This window comes from Symphalangus syndactylus, chromosome 14 (genome assembly GCF_028878055.3).
Source record: "Symphalangus syndactylus isolate Jambi chromosome 14, NHGRI_mSymSyn1-v2.1_pri, whole genome shotgun sequence".
NCBI classification, from domain to species: domain Eukaryota; kingdom Metazoa; phylum Chordata; class Mammalia; order Primates; family Hylobatidae; genus Symphalangus; species Symphalangus syndactylus.
In genome coordinates this window covers 39427906-39447607 of record NC_072436.2, presented here as the reverse complement: position 1 = coordinate 39447607, position 19702 = coordinate 39427906, and the positions used below count along the sequence as shown (strand labels likewise).

At 41.1% G+C, this 19702-nt stretch overlaps 1 protein-coding gene across 18 annotated transcripts in view; it reads right to left on the bottom strand.

Moving 5' to 3' along the window:
- The window catches only part of BCL2L11 (BCL2 like 11), a 47125-nt gene that overhangs the window by 25109 nt on the left and 2314 nt on the right, over positions 1-19702 (bottom strand). For 10 of the 18 annotated variants that reach the window (XR_010115400.1, XR_010115399.1, XM_055240925.2 and 7 more), the window contains exon 2: positions 18743-19149. Coding sequence is in view for 15 of the 18 variants with exons in the window: in XM_063616622.1 (XP_063472692.1) it covers positions 18743-19149 (407 nt within the window). In the remaining 3 variants the exon portion in view is untranslated. Of the gene's footprint in view, positions 1-13804; positions 14319-18742; positions 19150-19702 lie in introns of those variants that run through there. The other 8 variants (XR_010115401.1, XM_055240927.2, XM_055240933.2 and 5 more) reach the window with 3 other exon arrangements.

Here is a 19702-nt window from a genome sequence, read left to right as displayed (position 1 = left end):
CCAACCTTCATCCTAGTAAGTCTCTGGGACAGCCACAGCTCCATTTCTATAGCTTTAGATTACTTCCAGGGGATTAAAAGTATCTGACCTGTGCCATTTTATTCTGAAAAACAAAAACAATCCCAAAACTAAGGATAGCTAAAAGAAGACCAACCCTGAAATTACTCTAGTGCAAAAACACAAACCCCTGTATTTCTTCTACTGACAAGGTAAACCACCCAATTTATTTCCCCATAAGAAGAAAAATGCTTTAGAGATCTTTTAAAAGTAAAGATAAAACTCTATATACATTGGTTCACTTAAGACCATTCCTTAGAATTAAAATGCTTAATTTGAAGTTACTTTAAGTTGTTTCTAGCCAAAAAACCAGATGTGGGCAAGAGGGGAGGGAGATGAGAATTTAAACTAAAAATGTAAGAATTTCTGATGACAAAATAAGTGTGGCTTCCTCTATGAAATTTAAAACCAGTAGCAGGAAACTGGTGATTAACATCTTTTCTCCTAAACTCACATTAAGGTCTTAAGTATTAGTGTTTTCACCTCCATGATAAGAAAGACCAAGACAAACAGAATCCTAAAAAGCTACACCTTAAACAGTTTTTAAAATAAAAATGGAAAAAGGCCTATAATGTACACGGTTAAAACTTACAATGGTGATATACAAAGTGAAGTACAATTTAACACAGATATGATTATTGATAACACACTGTAGGGCTGAGACATAATGGAAGCTTCTCACTTAAAAGTCACAAAAAGCAGCTGCTTCTTTTTATCCCATTTTGAATAAAAAGAAAAACTTTTCACCTTGATTTTGCTAACCACTCTAGTGGCCACTGAACTTCCACTGAGGGAGGATCCAGCGGCCTCATCTGTAAGCCATAAAAATGTTGTATAAATAAATTGTGCCATGTCTTCCCAGACGGAAGACTTGTTTTGTCACAGAAGGAAAAGAACAGGAGGTAGAATCTTCATTAGCACAAGTGCAAGTTAAGGATGTAAAGAATTCTGTGCTGACACGTATGTTTATTGCGGCACTATTCACAATAGCAAAGACTTGGAACCAACCCAAATGTCCAACAACGATAGACTGGATTAAGAAAATGTGGCACATATACACCATGGAATACTATGCAGCCATAAAAAATGATGAGTTCATGTCCTTTGTAGGGACATGGATGAAACTGGAAACCATCATTCTCAGTAAACTATCGCAAGGACAAAAAACCAAACACTGCATGTTCTCACTCATAGGTGGGAATTGAACAATGAGAACACATGGACACAGGAAGGGGAACATCACACTCCGGGGACTGTTGTGGGGTGGTGGGGAGGGGGGAGGGATAGCATTAGGAGATATACCTAATGCTAAATGATGAGTTAATGGGTGCAGCACACCAACATGGCACATGTATACATATGTAACAAACCTGCACATTGTGCACATGTACCCTAAAACTTAAAGTATAATAATAATAATAATAATAATAAAAGAAAAAAAAGAATTCTGTGCTGAAAGACTGTGTGTTCTGGTGCTTTTGAAGGTCTTCAATGTGTTTAGGTTCACATATTCCTCCTCCTCCTCTTTCCAGGGCAGACATGGCTGCTGCCCAGTGAGTCTGTATCCTAGACGAGAAACACACTGTGTGATACAGATAGAATTGGGATTGTTCTGGCCAGGTGCAGTGGCTCACACTTGTAATTCTAGTACTTTGGGAGGCTGAGGCAGGCAGATCACTTGAGGTCAGGAGTTCGAGACCAGCCTGGCCAACATGGTGAAAACCTGTCTCTACTAAAAAAATACAAAAATTCACCAGGCATGGTGGCACCTGCTTGTAATCCCAGCTACTCAGGAGGCGGAGGCAGAGGAATCGTGTGAACCTGGGAGGCAGAGGTTGCAGTGAGCTGAGATCGTGCCATTGCACTCCAGCCTGGGTGACAAGAGCAAAACTGTCTCAAAAAAAAAAAAAAAACCCACAAGAATTGGGATTGTCCTCAGTGTAGGCCAGTTCCTCATAGGCACCAACTCCCTACACTGCTACGACCACTGCGGAAGGGCCATGGCCCTAACACTGAGATTTCCAGGCAGGCTGAGGTATTTGCCCCAGGGTTGTTAACAGGCCTATGGGAGGACCAAGGCTGGGCTGGGTCAGCTGCTGGAACCTCCCACTCCATACCTCACACTAGAGGAGCAGAGGAACACAAAGACGAGTCAACACCTTGTACGGCGTATGCCAGGCTTTCTTCGCAGAGGACAGAGTTCTAAGCTTCAAATGAGCACCCCCCTGGTGAAATCCAAGTGAAAAGAGAAGGAACTGTTGGCACTCATATATTGCATTAAACGCCAATGAGAGTCTCTTTAAATCAACAAATATTGCACTCCTGCTATGTATCAAACTTTTTCTTAAGTTGGTAAGTTGTTTTGACTAATTTAGTAGAATTTATGCTCAAGTATCAGTAAAAGTGAGGTGTAAACTCACATATATACTAATATTGTATCTATTCAGAATTCACTATAGACTACTTCAGGTTAATGCCTTTCTCAAGGGACCAAATAACAGACAAATCAACAAGAAAATACACTTTTAGTCTTTTCTTCACCACACTTATCCCACAGAAAAGTAACTCACTCAACAAATCAGGTTATCGAGCTTGGCTCACCTCAGACACCTTTGCAGATGCATGTGCCTAAGAGAAAATCAGATTCCATCCACTCAAGCTGCCTTCTTTAAAAAAAGTATCAAACCACTCCGTAAGTCTTCTATAAACTGCTAATAGTAAAATGTTTTAGGAACTGGAATGGGAAGCATGTTATGACCCAGGAATACAATAAATTTTGGGGGGGAAAAGGCCCCAAGGTAATTCAAATAGCTGAAATCCTTACATTGAAAGTGTTTCCATTTAACACACACACTCTTATCAGCTTGAAATGATTTTTTTTTTTTTTAATTTTAGCTTCAAAACCATCTCACTCCTAAGAAAGGGAAGTCTAAACTAAACCAAGCATTATGTACTGTGCAGAGGGCAGTCTGCCAGCACCAAAGACCCAAGTTCAACCCGGGGCTCCAACACTAAGCACAGCCCAGACTCATGTCCAAATCCCCAAGTTCAGTTTCCTCACTCTGAAAGCAATGTCAAGCCCCCACTGCAAGGTTTGCAGACACAGCACTTGCACTCAACTGGCTGGCAATGACTGTGAGTGCAAGATGTGTGACTGAAAGGGAGACACGCTCCATGGGAAGCCCTCACTCCTGCCTCGTGGTCCACACAGAAAGGCAGAACAGGAGGAGAGCTGCGTGCCAGCAACTCTGTCTCAGGGCTATTTCTTGCCACACCTGTCTTGGCAAACCACAACTCTACTCACGAATTATGTGGATCTGGTCCAAGGCAGAGAAGAGAAAATACAAAGCACATTTTGGTTTCCCAGAGGACACTGGGGAGACAAATTCATTCTAAGCAAACACTTAAAACCACGAAGGCCTGGCCTCTTACAAACGGGTTAAACCGGGTACATGTTGTTTATACTGACTGTTTACTTCCGCTACCTCATAGTGTGTGAAAAAAGGTTACCAAGAAGAAGGATCCATAACTCACTCACTTAGAAATACCAAAAGTTTGATTATCAGTGGCCAATAGTCTGTCTAAATTGTCTTCCCACTAAAGGAGTTTAATTACCTCAGGGAAAAGAAGGAAAAAGCAGTTGTAGAAGTCTTGATTTCATTCACACAATGAACACTCCTAATGTTAAATCAATGAGCAACCAATGTATCCCTTATTTTGGGAAACAGTACGTAAGTTTGGATTGCAAGAAAAAGTACTTGAATCTACGTCTCATGTCTCAAGACACATTTTGAATTATAGTCAAGTTTCTGCCAAATCAAATGGGCCATCTCCAGCAGGTGTCCCCAGTTCAGCCCCAATTCAGACAGAGCTGGGGTGGGGCAGGTGTCCAGATGTCTCTCCATGATTTACCTGAGAAGCTGAGGTTCTTCTCAGGTGATGTTCGGTTCACTGGCAGGTTAGGGGTGATTCAGACCTCCTCTTCCCACCCCCTCCAGGCCAGTTTCTAGAAAAGATGTTCTTTTTTGCTGGCTTGTTTGTTCTGGGACCCAGGGGATTAGAATTATAGTAGAATTTCCAGATGAATTCACTTCCCTAGGAGTTTCCTATACTCCTGGAACGACAGCTCCTTTCCACAGAAAGCAGTAGAGAGCACTTCATTACAGTCATGCTCGCTAACCTGCCAGGGCTGAGGGCTCATTGAGGGGCAAGGAAAGATTCCTGTGTGAGTTTCTACCAGGCACTTTCTGTCGATTTGCTTACGGAAAAACTCCCCATGACCCTCAGAGGTGAGCACTATGTCCTCACTTGATGGCTAAGGAAGCTGAAGCTTAGACAGACTCACTGCTCTGCCCAGGTTCCATGGAGGGCAGGCAGGACCCGACCCAAAACCTGCTCCAGACCCAAGAGCAGCCTATGGGGGACAGAGCTACCAAGAGCAACCTGCCAACACCAAATCCATCCACGATCCTGCCCAATGGAGATGTTTCCTGAGAGATTACTCACTTTGCAAAAAATAAAAAGGCAGATCCCAAAAGAGTAAATTAGGGGGCTAATGTTCACCCAGAGTACTTTCGGTGATGGTCCTGATGGGACCAAAGCTTGATTAGCCCGGACAAAATCTTTACCAATGCAAAAGACACAACGGTTAACACTGAATCACACAAACAAGGTATGCATGCCCAGTGACAGGCTGCTGGGAATGCCAAAAACAAAGATTAAAATTATAAAGAACAAAAGTTTTAATAAGTATTATCTACTAAATTTGTTCTGATTATAAACATAATACTAGTTATGACAATTGTGTACATACACAAAGGCACACAGAAAAGACCACCTGTGGCCAGGAGCAGTGGCTCACGCCTGTAATCTCAGCACTTTGGGAGGCTGAGGCAGGCAGATCACTTGAGGTCAGGAGTTCGAGATCAGCCTGGCCAACATAGTGAAACCCTGTCTCTACTAAAAATACAAAAATTAGCCAGGCGTGGTGGTGGGTGCCTGTAATCTCAGCTACTCAGAAGGCTGGGGCAGGACAATCACTTGAACCTGGGAGGTGGAGGGTGCAGTGAGCTGAGATCATGGCACTTCATTCCAGCCTGGGTGACAGCGAGACTCCATCTCAAAAAAAAAAAAAAAAAAAAAAAAAAAGAAAGAAAGAAAGAAAGAAAAAAGGGAGAAAAGACCACCTGTAACCAGAATACAACAATACCCACTACTGACAGTTTAATGTATTCTTATATTTTTGATATGACAATGAACTTCTTTAATACAGGGTCTGACAGATGTGGGTGGCACAGAGCTTACAGCCAGCACAGGACCAAGCCTGTGAGGTCTCCAAGGACAGGTCTTTGGCTTCTGTCCACAATGTGATGAGACTTGCAGAGAAGGAAAGCAGTCTGAGGTAGATGTCCCAGCACAAGTCTCAGCCATTGACCAAGCAGGGACCAGAGGTGGATTAGGCTAGAAATGTCATCACAGGAGGAATACACCGAGAGACTGAGGCTGGCCTAACAAAGAAGGAATGGAGACAACTTAATTCTGGTGCGGGAGGTGGAGACGGGGCAGGGAGAGGTGGTGGTTTATAGCGAGTCCTGTGACAGGCAGGATGACCACAGACATTGGGTGTGTGGAGACTGGGCCAATGACCAGATTTAACGGTTTTAAAGTAAGTCAAGCAGCAAGGCATCGGAATATACAGCATTCAACTGGCAATTAGGTGTGTATCTCTCAACCTACCACGAGTACTCTAAATATAAAACAAGTCAGAATCTTTAGTAAGAAGTCCCCGCTAAGGCATGTATGATCGGACTTGGGTTACCCAGACATTTTCAGGAGTGATGTCAGACAGCAGCACAGAGCACGCCCTATGGGCACACCACGAGAGTCACACACAGTAGAGTTATAGCAATAGATATTATGGTTATCATCTGAAAAAGGTGGCCTGGATCACGGCTAAATCTCTTTCCATCATTATAAGTCTGTTATTCCATATAGAGAGTAAAAAGAAGGAGTGAAAGAAGTAACTTCTAAAATTCAGAGTAGTCTTTGCAGCCAGAGCCAATTGATACTGCTATGGTATAAATGTTACATCCCCCCAAAACTCTCGCTGAAACCTAACCTTGAAAGTGATGGGTGTTAGGAGGTGGGGCCATTGGAATGGGATTAGTGCTCTCACAAGAGACCCCAGAGAAACCCTCACATTTTCTACCACTCGAGGACACAGCTCGAAGGTGCCATCTAAGTGGCCCTCACCACACACCAAACCTGCTTTTGTCTTGTACTTATCACCCTTCAGAATTGTGAGAAATAAAATGTTGTTTATAAGCCACCCAGTCTCAGGTATTCCATCAGAGCAGCTCAAAGGGACTAAGACAAATAGCCACCACAAACACTTAAAGGAAGCTGTAGATCTCTAGTTCCACTAAGGTGGAGGAGCCATCTCCCCAGGTCCTTCCTCTCCCAACTGAAAACCCGACACAGAACCTCAGACAACCCTAGACAGAACACAGCAAGCAGGCCCAGGAAAACTGAAGTGGGAAATAAGACAGGCTGCTGGGGACCTCAGGACTTGAGGGATGACGGACAGGGAATATGCCATTTTCCTCACTCCCATGTATCCTGGACAGCATGCTGCAGAAGAAACCTCCGACTGGGCCTCTCCAAGAGGCACAGATAACGGCTCCATGGGAGGCCTGTTCTCCATCGCCAAGGGACTGAAAAGAGGGTGACCTAACAACAGAAAACCACTTCATGATTCCTGCCCTACTCCAGCCAAACAGCAATGGGAAAACCACAACACCCCTGGCAGCAGCCCCACAGCACCGCGTGGCCAGAGTGGGGAGTTGATCTTCCAGCCCATCCCCAGCCTAGGGGAAGCAGGAGGTGCTCTGATTCTACCACCAGATGGTGTCAGCAGGCCGATCTCCCAGACCCTCCCTGGCAGAAGCAGGCAGAGGTGATCCGCCTGCCCTGCCAGAGCAGTGTTAGTAGGGCAGTTATCTAACATCCCCTCCCAGAGTTACATTAGTGGGGCTGAGCAGTGAGCAGTGAGCTAAGCCTCTACCTCTACTAAACAGCAAGGAGTGGGTACAAGGTGGGGTTAGTTAGTTGACATGACATTACACACACCCACTGAACCAGACAGTGCAAAACAGGGTTCATGGGCCCATCGCATCTCCTAGCCCCAGCCTTGGGTGTCTGGACACCCAGTGGGTACTGAGTCTTCGTCCCATCTGGCTAATTAAAGAGAACAAAAGAGAACTCCCATCCAGCATCAGAGGGAGAATCAGGTAGTGGAAAGCGGGCCTGGTTGGCATGTTGTACCCAAACACCCCACCGCTGGTGTGGGGGACAGAGGGAAGTTGAGTTCTGGCCTCTACTCTGCAGAAACAAGGTGTGAGGCAGCCCTCTATGGTCTCCCTGCTTCCTGGTGTCAGCAGTGGCTGAGGGAGCCAAGCTTACACACCTCCCCCAACAACTGGACACAATAAAGCAGTGTGCACTGGGGCCCCTCTTTTGTTTGGAAAGTACCAGCAGGTCCAAGGAGGAATCTGAACTTCCAACTTACCTAGTAGAAACAGGCAGAAATCTTAGAATTGAAAAATATAATTAAACATAATTTTAAAAACAATCAGTGAATATGAGGCAAAATCAATAGAATTTACTCAATCTGAAGAGAGAGAAAATATACTGGAAAAAAATGAACCATCTCAGGGACTTACAGGACTAACGAAAGCACTAACATTCTTATCATCAGAATTCCAAAAGAGAGGAAGGGACTGGAAAAGTATTTAAAGATATAATAGCTGAAAACTTCCCAAACCTGGCATAAAACGTGAAACTCCAGATTCAAGATGCTGAGTGCACCCCAAAAAGGATAAAGCCAAAGAACCCATGACAAGACACATCACAATTAAACTTCTTAATACTAAAAGACAAAGAATCTTGAAAGCAGCCACATAGGAATGACACATAACTTAGTTGAGAACACCAATTCAAATGACAAGGGATTTCTCATCTAAAACCATAGAGGCCAGAAGAAAATGGCACGTTTTCCAAGTACTGAAAGATACATCAACTGCGAAGTCTATCTTCAGTGAAGATATCCTTCTGGACTGAAGGGGAAATAAAGACATTCCCAGAAGGAGAACTCAGAGGAGTTGTTACTAACAGATCTATCATTAAAGAACTAAGGAAGTTCTCTAAACGGAAAGGAAATGACAAAAGAAGAAAGCTTAGAACTTCAGAAAGGAAAGAACACTAGAAGGGGAAAAATGGGAGTGACTATTACTAGACTAACAGTACTTTCTTAGATCATATTTGATGGTTGAAGCAAAAATAACAACACCAACTCATTCAGTGCTCAATGTACATGGAAGAAATACTTAAGACAATTATATTTGAAAAATGGGGCTAAAGGAGCCTAAAGAAAAGTAAGGTTTCTATTCTTCAGCTCCCATCATAAAATGCTGTGACCATTGATACCAGCAGACTTAGAATACATATTTCACACATATACTGTAATACCTGGAACAACCACTAAGAAAATGATACAGAGCAATATCTTTTAAAACACCACAAACATATCAAAACGAAATCCTAGAAAATGTTCGCATAACCCACAGTAAGGTTAAAAAACAAAAAAGAAACACGGAACAGAGGAAACAAAAAACAAGTAACAAAAAGGCATTTAGACTTATATATATTACCTTAAATGTAAATGGTCTAGACCATGTAAGAGACAGATTGGGCAGACTAGATAAAACAGGTTTATCTAAAGACATGTCATATATAAAAAACTTACCTCAAATACAACATATGCAGATTGAAAGTGAAAGGATGGAAAAATACTATGTTAACATTAATACATTAATGTTAAAAATGCAGAAGTGGTATTAATACCAGATAAAGTATATTTTACGGCAATGATAGAAGATTGGATCCAACATGAAGACATTTTAAATGTGTAAACTCCCAAACAACAGCACCTCAAAAGACATGAAGCAAACTCTGATACGGCTGAAAGGAAACAGCTGGGGATTTCAGCACCACATTCTCAGCAACTGACAGAACAAGACAGTAAAATCAGCAAGGACAGAGAAGAACTGAACAACACAATCAACCAATAAGATCTGAATGATGTATATATAACGAACACTCTACCCAATAGCAGCAGAATACAGATTTTTTTCAAGTACCCATGCAGCATGGATCAGTCACCAAAATAGACCACATCCTGAACTATAAAACAAATTCTCGACACATTTGTAAACTGAAATACTATAAAATATACTCTCTGACCATAATAGAATCAGAAAGAAAACAGTAACAGAAAACAGGACAGTCTCCACAGATTTGGGAATAAAACACATTTCTAAATAACCTAGGGTCAAAGAGGAGGTCTCAAAGGAAATTTAAAAATATATAGAGAGAACTCAATGAAAATGAAAACACAACATACCAAAACACGTGGGATGCAGCTAAGCAGTAGTGGAAAGGAAATTTCTAGCGCTAAATAAATGTGTACATTAGAAAAGCGAAAGGGGGTAAGACTCCACCATCTCTGCTCCTGAGACATAGCTGCTTGGTTTCTGGATGGCAGTTCCAAGGTGAATGCGCAGCACGCTGTTTGGCAGGCTGCCATTCTAATTGAAGAAAAACCTTTTGCTTTTGAGTTATTTATAGCTTGAGTAAAGTATACTTTTGTGAGCAAAATTTACCTTTCCGAGTTCTCCAAAATTTGGAAACTACTCATGAGTATTCTTATTTTATGGCAATATAGTTATTTGCATTAAGTTCGGTTAAGAATTTGTTTTCTTTTTTCAGTCACCAAAATAGACCATATCCTGAGCTACAAAACAAACCTTGACACATTTAAAAGAACTGAAATTGTATAGAGTATGTTCTATATGCAATTGGAGACATGGGTTATTTTACCAAGGCTTTGACTGAATGGTGTATTTTCAGATATGACCAGACTGCTTTAAAGAATAAAAAGCCCCTTGAAAAAAGACAGGCCTGGTACCTTGTCTACACAGTTCCCTTACAAGGTTCCTGATCTTCAATAAGCAAAGAATGTCATTTTCCAACAGGCCCAGGAACCTCAAGATACTTTGGGACCTTGAGGAGAATGGAATTCACCCGATTTGTAGGTATTACAGGCAATGTGTGGTGGCAAATTTTCAGCTTGGCTTTCAAGCCTGGAGGCTTCTAAACGTCTAATCTGAGATTCCTTATGAAAAAATTCCAGCAAAGCCAACTTAAAAAGAGCCTATATGGCCAATCAATATTCTCGTTGCACTTTATACAAATAATCAGGCTAAGTATAATGAGACTAAAATGTATTTTGCAAATAAATTGGTCCTTGGTAGGAATGGGGAAACTGGAGAAAAAAAATATGCTCCAAAGAAAACTATAATACCTGTTATCAGATTCTAGCCCTAACTATTATTTTTGAGATTTTATTACTTGCCTACAATTCAAACTGCATCCTGAATTATTTCCTAGCTACAAGCCTCCAAAGAAGAACCGAGTTCTAATTTTCTTCCTGTTCTTTTTCATTATAATCTTTGTGTGCATATTAACAGTATTTATCTCATTTTACTTCTTCCGAGAAAACCAGAATCATGGTATTCTGAGGACTACAAATGATTCAACAAAGCCTGAGAATCTCCCTCATTTGGAATCCCACTGTGCCTGATCTATTTTCCATTGCCAAGGCACTACTGGTAAAGCTATACAAAATGAAGCACACCCACTGAAGGCTCAGGGACCATGGCATAAGAGCAAGGCACATGAGACCGTAAGAGCCAGATTGGGAGCTGGAGTGTGGAGGCCAAACAACTCCATCTTGGATGCTAATCTGCTGTGTTGACTTCTGATTAACTCTGGTTTTGGGAGTGCCTCCAAGATTTCTATTTTATCTACTGTTTCTTGGGTATGAGCATGTACTTATCATCATTCCTGTCCTTAGTTTGATGCTATCTTACCATAAATACTGCCCTTAAGCCAACTGTCCTATACATCCCTTCTGAAGCATATATACACTTTCCCTATGGCTCATAAGCCCTGGGTCTGGAGGGTAACCACGCAGGGATCTACCATCTCAACTTGAGGCTGCCCGAGATAGGGTTTCTGTTTGTAAATACCTATTAAATGTTTCTTTCTGAGAAAACAATAAGAAGAAAAGAGAGGAAAGGTCTCAAAACACTATTCCAAGTGTCTGTCTCAAGAAACTAGGAAAAGAACCTAGCACAAAGCAAGCAAAAGGAAATAACAAACAATAAACTTAATAGGAAAGTAGAGAAAAATCAGTGGAACAAAAAGCTGATGTAAAAAAATCAAAACTGATAAACTTTTAGAAAACTGACAGAGATAAAAAAGACACAAATTACCAATATCAGAAATGAAGCAGGGGTTATCACAACAGATCCTGCATCCATTAAAAATATGGGAATACTACAAATACTTTTCACATTCATAAATTCAACAACTTAGAAGAAAGGGACCAATTCCTCAAAAGCTACAAACTATCAAAACTCAACTGGGAAGAAATAGACAGCCTGAACAATTCTACAAAAACGAAGAAAAAAAAATCTATAATCTAAATGCCCGCCCACCCCCCATCCCCCCACCCCACCCCACCCCCCACCAAAAAAAAAAATCTCCTGGCCTAGATGGTTTCACTACAGAATTCTACATTGAGAGAAGAATCAATACCAATTTTACACAATCTCTTCCTGAAAATAAAAGAGGGAACTCTTCCTAATTAAGGTTCTGATATAAAAACCAGACAGCCTTAAAAGAAAACGACAGACCCCTCTCAAGAACTTAGGCGAAAATACTCTCAACAAAATATTGACAAATTCAATCCAGCAGTGCACGAAAAGAATTACAGACCCTACCCATGCAGGATTTGCCTCAGACATCCAAGAAAGACTTAACATTGCAAATCAATGGAACGTACTATATCAACAGGTTAACATAAATTAACATCATGGGATCATATCAACTGATACAGAAACATTTTATAAAATCTAACATCTATCCATTTACGACAAAAACTCTCAGCATTCTGGGAATACAGGTTAAAACTTCCTCATTCTTTTGAAGACCACCCGTATAAAACCTACATTTAGCATCATATTTAATGATTAAAAACAGAAAGCTTTCCCCCTAAGATTGGGGACAAGGTATGGATGCTTGCTCTCACCACTCCTAGTCAACATAAACACTAGAAATTCTAGCTGGTGCAACTGGGCAAGAAAAAGAAATGCACACAGGTCAGAAAGAAGACACAAAACTGTGCCTATTTGCAGATCACATAACTATATAGATCTCTCAGGAAATCTATGAAAAACTCTTAGAATTAAGGAGTTCAGCAAACTGCACAACAGAAGACCAACATACAAAAATCAATTTTATTTCTATACACTACAAGTGAACACATAGATGCTAAAAGTAGGGCCAGGCGCAGTGGCTCACGCCTGTAATCCCAACACTTTGGGAGGCCAAGGCGGGGCAGATCACCTGAGGTCAGGAGTGCAAGACCAGCCTGGCCAACATGGTGAAACCCATCTCTAATAAAAATACAAAAATTAGCTGGGTGTGGTGGTACATGCCTGTAATCCCAGCTACTTGGGAGGCTGAGGCAGGAGAACCGCTTGAACTTGAGAGTTGGAGGTTGCAGTGAGCCAAGATCGCACCAGTGCACTCCAGCCTGGGTGACAGAGTGAGGCTGTCTCAAAAAAAAAAAAAAAAAAAAAAAAAAAAAAAAAATGAGAAGTAAAAGTGCAATAAATACTTCTTTTATTCCTGAGTTCCCGCTGTGCCAGGGCCTTGCCAGAACATGCAAACACGGTGTCCTTCAACAGGTGAATAGCTAAGCAAACTGTGGTGCATCATCTATGGAATACTACTCAGCAATAAAAAACAAGGCACTATTGTTACACAACATCTCTGATTAATTTCAAGGGAATTATGCTAAGTGAAAAAAGCCAATCTCAAAAGGTTACATACAGTATGATTATACTTACACAGCATCTTTGAAATGTCAAAAGTACAGATATGTAGATCAGATGAGTGGTTATCAGGGGTAAGGAAGAGAGAGAAAGGTGGCTGTGGCTACAAAAAGGTATCATGAAAAATCCTTGTGGTGGAGTTGTTCTGCATCTTGACTGTGGTGGTGGCCATACAAATCTACACATTTGATAAAACTGAAGAGAAATAAACACTCACAGACACATGAAATGGACTGCATGTGAAACTGATGAAATCTCAATACAGTAGATGGATTCTGTTAACGTAATTGCTGGTTGTGACAGTATACTATAATTAGGCAAGATGTTACCATTGTAGGAAACTGGGTGAACGGCATATACGATTTCTTTGTATTATTTCCTATAAATGCATGTGAATCTATAATTATCTGAAAAAAAATTTTTTTAAGATGTAAATTTAAAATTGGGTAACTAACAATTAATAAATGTGTTTGGAACTAGTAAAGATAAGTATCTTTCTCTTCTAGCACTTTCTCTCCCCACCTAGGACCTAAAAAGTTTCCTTATTTCTCTTGGTGTCAGACAAGTAACTATGGGGTTTCAGAGACAGAGCTGGGACTCCCTCGGAGACACCTCTATTGGGAGGCTCCAGGCAGCCTGGAGGTGCTGAGGAAGCACGTGCTCTACCATCTACTTTTTGAAGTCCAAATATACCATGGAATTTAAAGAGGTAAAACAAAACTCTGTATTTGCCTGAAGAATGCCGCTGTTTACAATGTTCATTTAATGTTTAAAATGCTTACAAGATTCTGCTAATCACTTTCATTCTCCTAAGTCAACCAAACAACCCAAGGAGTAAGCTTCATGGAAGTGATGTGCCCTGAGTGGGAAGAGTCAAGTCTTGCTTGCTAGAGCAGCACTGCACACTCCAGCTCCTCTCTCTGTGAGGCCAGCCTGTTTAGATGAAACAGAACACCAGCCACAAATCTAATTTTGCATTTTTCTAGTAGCCATGTTTAAAAAGGTAGAAAGAAACAGAGAAAGTCAATATTAAAATACATTTTATTTAATCACCAATGAGCATATGACAAAATGCTCAAGGAAGAGGGAGAGAGGTGGCTGTGGCTATAAAAAGGTATCATGAGAAATCCTTGTGGTTGAATTGTTCTGTATCTTGACTATGGTGGTGGCCATACAAATCTAAGCCAGTAAATATAAATCCAAACCACAGTGAAATATCACCTACATCCTCTAGGATGACTACTGTTAAAAAAAAAGTGTTGGTAAGTATGTGGAGAAACTGGAACCCTTGTGCCCTGTTGGTGGGAATGTAAAATGGCACAGCCTCTATGGAAAACAGCACGATGGTTCCCCAGAAAAATTAAAAATAGAATTACCATATGATCCGGCAATTCCACTTCCAAGTATACATCCAAAAAAATTCAAAGCAGAATCCCTCAAAAGATATTTGCATACCCATGTTCATAGTAGCACTACTCATATTAGCCAGAAAGTGGAAGCAACCCAAGAGTCTCCTGATGGATGAATGGATAAATGAAATATGTAATATACACACACTGGAACAACCTTCAGCCTTAAAAAGGAAGGAAATTTTGACATGCTGCAAGATAAATGAACCCTGACGACATTATGCTAAGTGAAATAAGCCTGTCATGGAAGATTAAATACTATATAAATTTAACTTATATAAGGTATCTGAAGTTGTCAAATTAATAGACAGAAAATAGAATGATGGTTGTCAGAAGCTGGGGGGAGGGGGAAATGGGGAGTTGTTTGATGAGTACAGAGTTTCTGTTTTGCAAGGTGAAGAAGTTCTGGAGATTGGCCGCACAACAAAATGAGTGCACTTAACACTACTGAACAGTACACTCAGAAATAAATGGTTCAGATGGTAAATTTTACGCTTTGTGTTTTTTTAACTGCAATACAAGTTTGTATTCTATCTAACCTATATATTTAAAACACCATTTCAACATGTAACCCATATGAAAACAATTAAACTATTTTGCATTTTTTTATGTCAAAATCCAGTATGTATCAATACTGAGAGCACAACTCAGTTCAGACTAGTCCTATGTCAAGTGCTTAGTGCATGTGTGGCTTCCCTGCTGAGCAGTGTTGAGCTAGACGTCAGCTGTCACCACTACGTGGCAAACCTTACAGCTAGATCCAGGTAATTAAAAACATTTTGGCGGAGCAGAGGTCAGGATCTTTTTCTTGCTACCTGCCTTCTTAAACTTTATTTGTCCGAAAGGCTAACAGGCAGAGCAGGATTGACTCGTAACATCTCCTGGGCTTCTCCTCTTTGTCAGGCACTCGCTAGCATCTGCAGGCCATTATTCCCCGCCCACGGAGCTCACAAACTAAAGGAGGGGTCAGACAAGTACCAGCTATAAGAGAAGTACCCACAAGACGCTGAGGAAAAAAAAAAGAAGAAAGCCATTAACTCCCATATGTGAATTCCAATGCGCCAGGGAACAAGTATAAAATTTTAAGATATTTACTAACCTGACACTAGGGAGCATTCCTCCAATCCTGACTTTTCTCAACTCTTATTTCCAATTGTACTGACTACACTTTAGTGTACTGACTACACTTTAATTTGCATTAAAAACACATATGGCATAAAACACTCATCCAAAAAGGCACTCAGTAAACCAACACATGTGAGTGATTTTGATAAAAATAATCAGTTATTCACTAAGGTATCATTTGTCAAGTTAATCCTCCCAGAGTGTAAGGAGACTAAAACTGAGGAAAAGTGAAAAAACTGTATCTGTTGCCCCACAGATAAATATATTCCTTGAACCTGCCTTCAGAAAAATCAGAGACATAAAGGAAAATATGAAAACAGTGTTAATACACTTAACTACTATACATTCCTCATAAGACTTGACTTTCTCATTAGAACAAAGATGTAAAAACAAAACTTCAAGACACACTTGACCTCTACCCCAAGTTGCTGGGCAAAAAACTGCTTTGTGGCTAAAGGAGCCCCTGGCTAAGGCGAACCTCTTTATAACCTCACATTTGTGTTCCACTAGTTCAAACCAATCATAATAACTTCTTTGTGGAAAATGTATTTTGCAATAAATTATCAAAAGCTTCATTGAAGAACTTCAAGGATAGGGTTGAGTAAAGAATACTAAACAAAGTAAAGAGAACCACTTATCAACTCAGCATTATTTCAGTGGTCTTCAGGCATGAACTAAGACTGTAGAATGTCCAGGGAAAATTATGGACTACAAAAATTGTAAATTTTATGCTTCAATTTAAGAAACTCACATCTGGCTAAGTCCTTTCCTCCCCCAACCCCAACTCATCCTCTCCCAAAACAAATCTCCCAAAAACTTAACACTGAAAACTTAGCTCGGTACATTAACTTTAAACAAACTCCTTGTAATTTCTCATTTAATCCTATGCATTAAACTCTTCATCACACCATCTACTGAAATGTAGCTAATACTATAAACTTATACCTCAGGATCCACTACTTTACTTCACAGGTATAACCATCAGCTGTGCATAATTATTTAGATTATGATCTTTGAAGCCCTGTATCTTTCATCTCAAGTAACAGTGCTTAACTTATAACTAGCTTGTAAAATAGTATTTATCACCAAAAAAAAGGCATTCGTGCCTGTCTTTACATTAAAAAATACACCATCTCACCCACTATTCCCAGTTCCAGGGAAGGAGAAACTATTTCCATGCATTAACCCACCACCTACAGAGACCAATGTATGCATTTTGCTTGAAAGGGACCTGGTTAGAGAAAACAGCTTAATAACCACAAGTGTGAAGCTTTTGTTGTGAAAGTGTGAAAAGCTAATAGCTTCCAGAGGGTCTTTAATGCACATGTGTTTCAGGACACACACCATAAAGCCCTGTTAACTCATTTAGTAAGCAAGGATGTTAGAGTAAGCGAGAATGATCATATATATGGGGGAGCATTTTCATGAGTAGAACAAAAACTACAAGCACCAAGAACTTCTAAGGCTGAAATGAGTTCACGAGCAGTAGTAACAGCAATAATAAAACTTCCAGCTCCTTTCCCTAAGGAGGGGCCCTAAAAAATCACCTCCTGGCATTTGGCAAGAGACGAGCAGCCAACATGTGTAGCTGCTAAGATGTTTGTCATTTCTGCCCACCACTCTGAGCTTCTTTCCAATTCTATAACATGGGCAAAGCCCTGCCGGAATTACCTCACTGAAGCCTATGAAGACAGAGCTGGATGGTATTTAGAAATGTCATTTTGTTCCAGTGTCTGTTTTGATGGGTTTGTTGAGTTAGCCTTCATCATGAAGTACAATCTAAATTGTAATAGACTCTGTACTGGATTTCCTAATTGATAACTCTACCAACTTACTTCTATCTTGTTCATGTATGGCAAGCTAATCTGGACAAATGGTCAATGTGATTGACTACTACTGATCAAGACACGAACCTTTTCCATTGGTGGGGAACAGCAAGTCGATCAACAGACTCAGCCCCTCACCAGGGTTACCCAAAGTATGTACCCAAAGTCACATGCTGGAGGTTCAAGGGCCAAATCAAGTCTGCAGATGTTTCTTTTCAGCTTGTACAATGTTTTCAAAATCAGCTGTCAATGTTGAAACAGGGTATCTGGCATGCATTTTGCATTCCTGGGTTATCTTGCAATATAGGAAAACCCACCCTGAGACCACATGCCCTTACAGCCACAATTAGGCGTGGCCCAAACATGGAAGGGGCAAATACTCTCCAATTTACCAGTCTCCACCAGGTCAGTTCCTTCCACGATTTTGCCGTGGGCCTCTGTGGTATTTATGTTAGCCACTCTTGGTTCAAACCCTACTACTGCCTTTAATCCCTGAAATAAAAACCTACAACCTAATCTGATTAGTACTATGTCCAAACCCTCTGAGCAATAAGCGCAAAGAGGAATTTAGGCAGAAAACAAACCATTTTCATGGTTCTATGTTGGTACTGCTTTCATGAACTAGTTCATTTTTTTAAAAGTGTCATTTTCAAAAATGATTGTCATCTTTCTTTACACTTTTGATTAAGCTATTTTCTGTAAATGATCAGTTCCCTTTCAAGCAAAATGTCATTACTATGTAAAGCCTGGTGGTTAAAACACACTTTAGCTTAATGAAGACAGACCAGAAAGCTAATGGTTTGGACCTCAACTCATCACTGCCACAAAAGTTAATAACTTTGTAAAAATGTTGGTTTGGGCCATGCGCGGTGGCTCACGTCTGTAATCCCAGCACTTTGGGAGGCTGAGACAGGCAGATTGCAAGGTCAGGAGATTGAGACCATCCTGGCCAACACGGTGAAACCCCATCTCTACCAAAAATACAAAAAATTAGCTGGGCATGGTGGCATGCACCTGTAGTCCCAGCTACTCGGGAGGCTGAGGCAGGAGAATAGTGTGAACCCGGGAGGTGGAGCTTGCAGTGAGCTGAGATTGCACCACTGCACTCCAGCCTGGGCGACAGAGCAAGACTCGTCTCAAAAAAAAAAAAAAGTTGGTTTGATAGTTTGACACATCCTCCATTCCCATCAAAAGATGGAATAAATCAGTTACGGGGTTTTAAAAGGGGATTTTAAATGCCACACACAGCCTTCAAGCAGATTCAACCATTCACACATCAACTGCCTCTTACCCAGGCATTGCTTACCCATTGCACTGAGATAGTGGTTGAAGGCCTGGCAAGGAGGACTTGGGGTTTGTGTTGATTTGTCACAACTCATGGGTGCTGGGCTCCTGTCTGTGTCAAAAGAGAAATACCCACTGGAGGATCGAGACAGCAGGGAGGATCTTCTCATAAAGATGAAAAGCGGGGATCTGGTAGCAAAAGGGCCAGGGCTGGCCGGTGGGGCCAGCGGGCCCTGAGGGCTGCCGTGGGGGCAGCTGTCCCCTTCACCTCCGTGATTGCCTTCAGGATTACCTTGTGGCTCTGTCTGTAGGGAGATAGGGGCCCCAGGTCTGAGCTGGGGAGGCCTCTCCGCAGGCTGCAATTGTCTACCTTCTCGGTCACACTCAGAACTTACATCAGAAGGTTGCTTTGCCATTTGGTCTTTTTTTCTGCAAGTAAAATAAAAACTAAGATTATTTTAAGCAAAAAAAAAAAAAAAAAAAAAAAAATCGATGAATAAACAAATTAGCTCTCACCTAGCGATTAAAAATTCTTAGGGTTAATCCCAAATACTTCATGTTCTATACTTTTCTGACAATCTCCCAAATAAAAAAATTGCACCTAAAATAATAAAGGTATAATTTTTTTTGGTAGAAGGTGGGATTAAACTTCGTACCCCAAACAAAATACAATAACAATGTCAACAGCTTGCGGAACTGGTGCACACACACATGCGTTTCCAGAGAAGCAGTTAATCTGAAGTCTATTCACGTGTGCTCTTTGCCCAGGACAGACTTGAGTAAGTCAGAAACTCACAGCGGCTCTGACTTCCCGGGGTTAGCTAGGACGCTGGAGCATAGGAGCGGGCGCAGATGTAGCGATTGCAGGCGGCTGGCCGCGTTCCCTACTCCGGCCCCATTGTTTGCTGAAAATGCTGAGGGCAGCAAGTCTGGGGAAGGTTTGGCAGCGGCCGTCAGTCGTAGTAAGTGCGTCACAATAGAG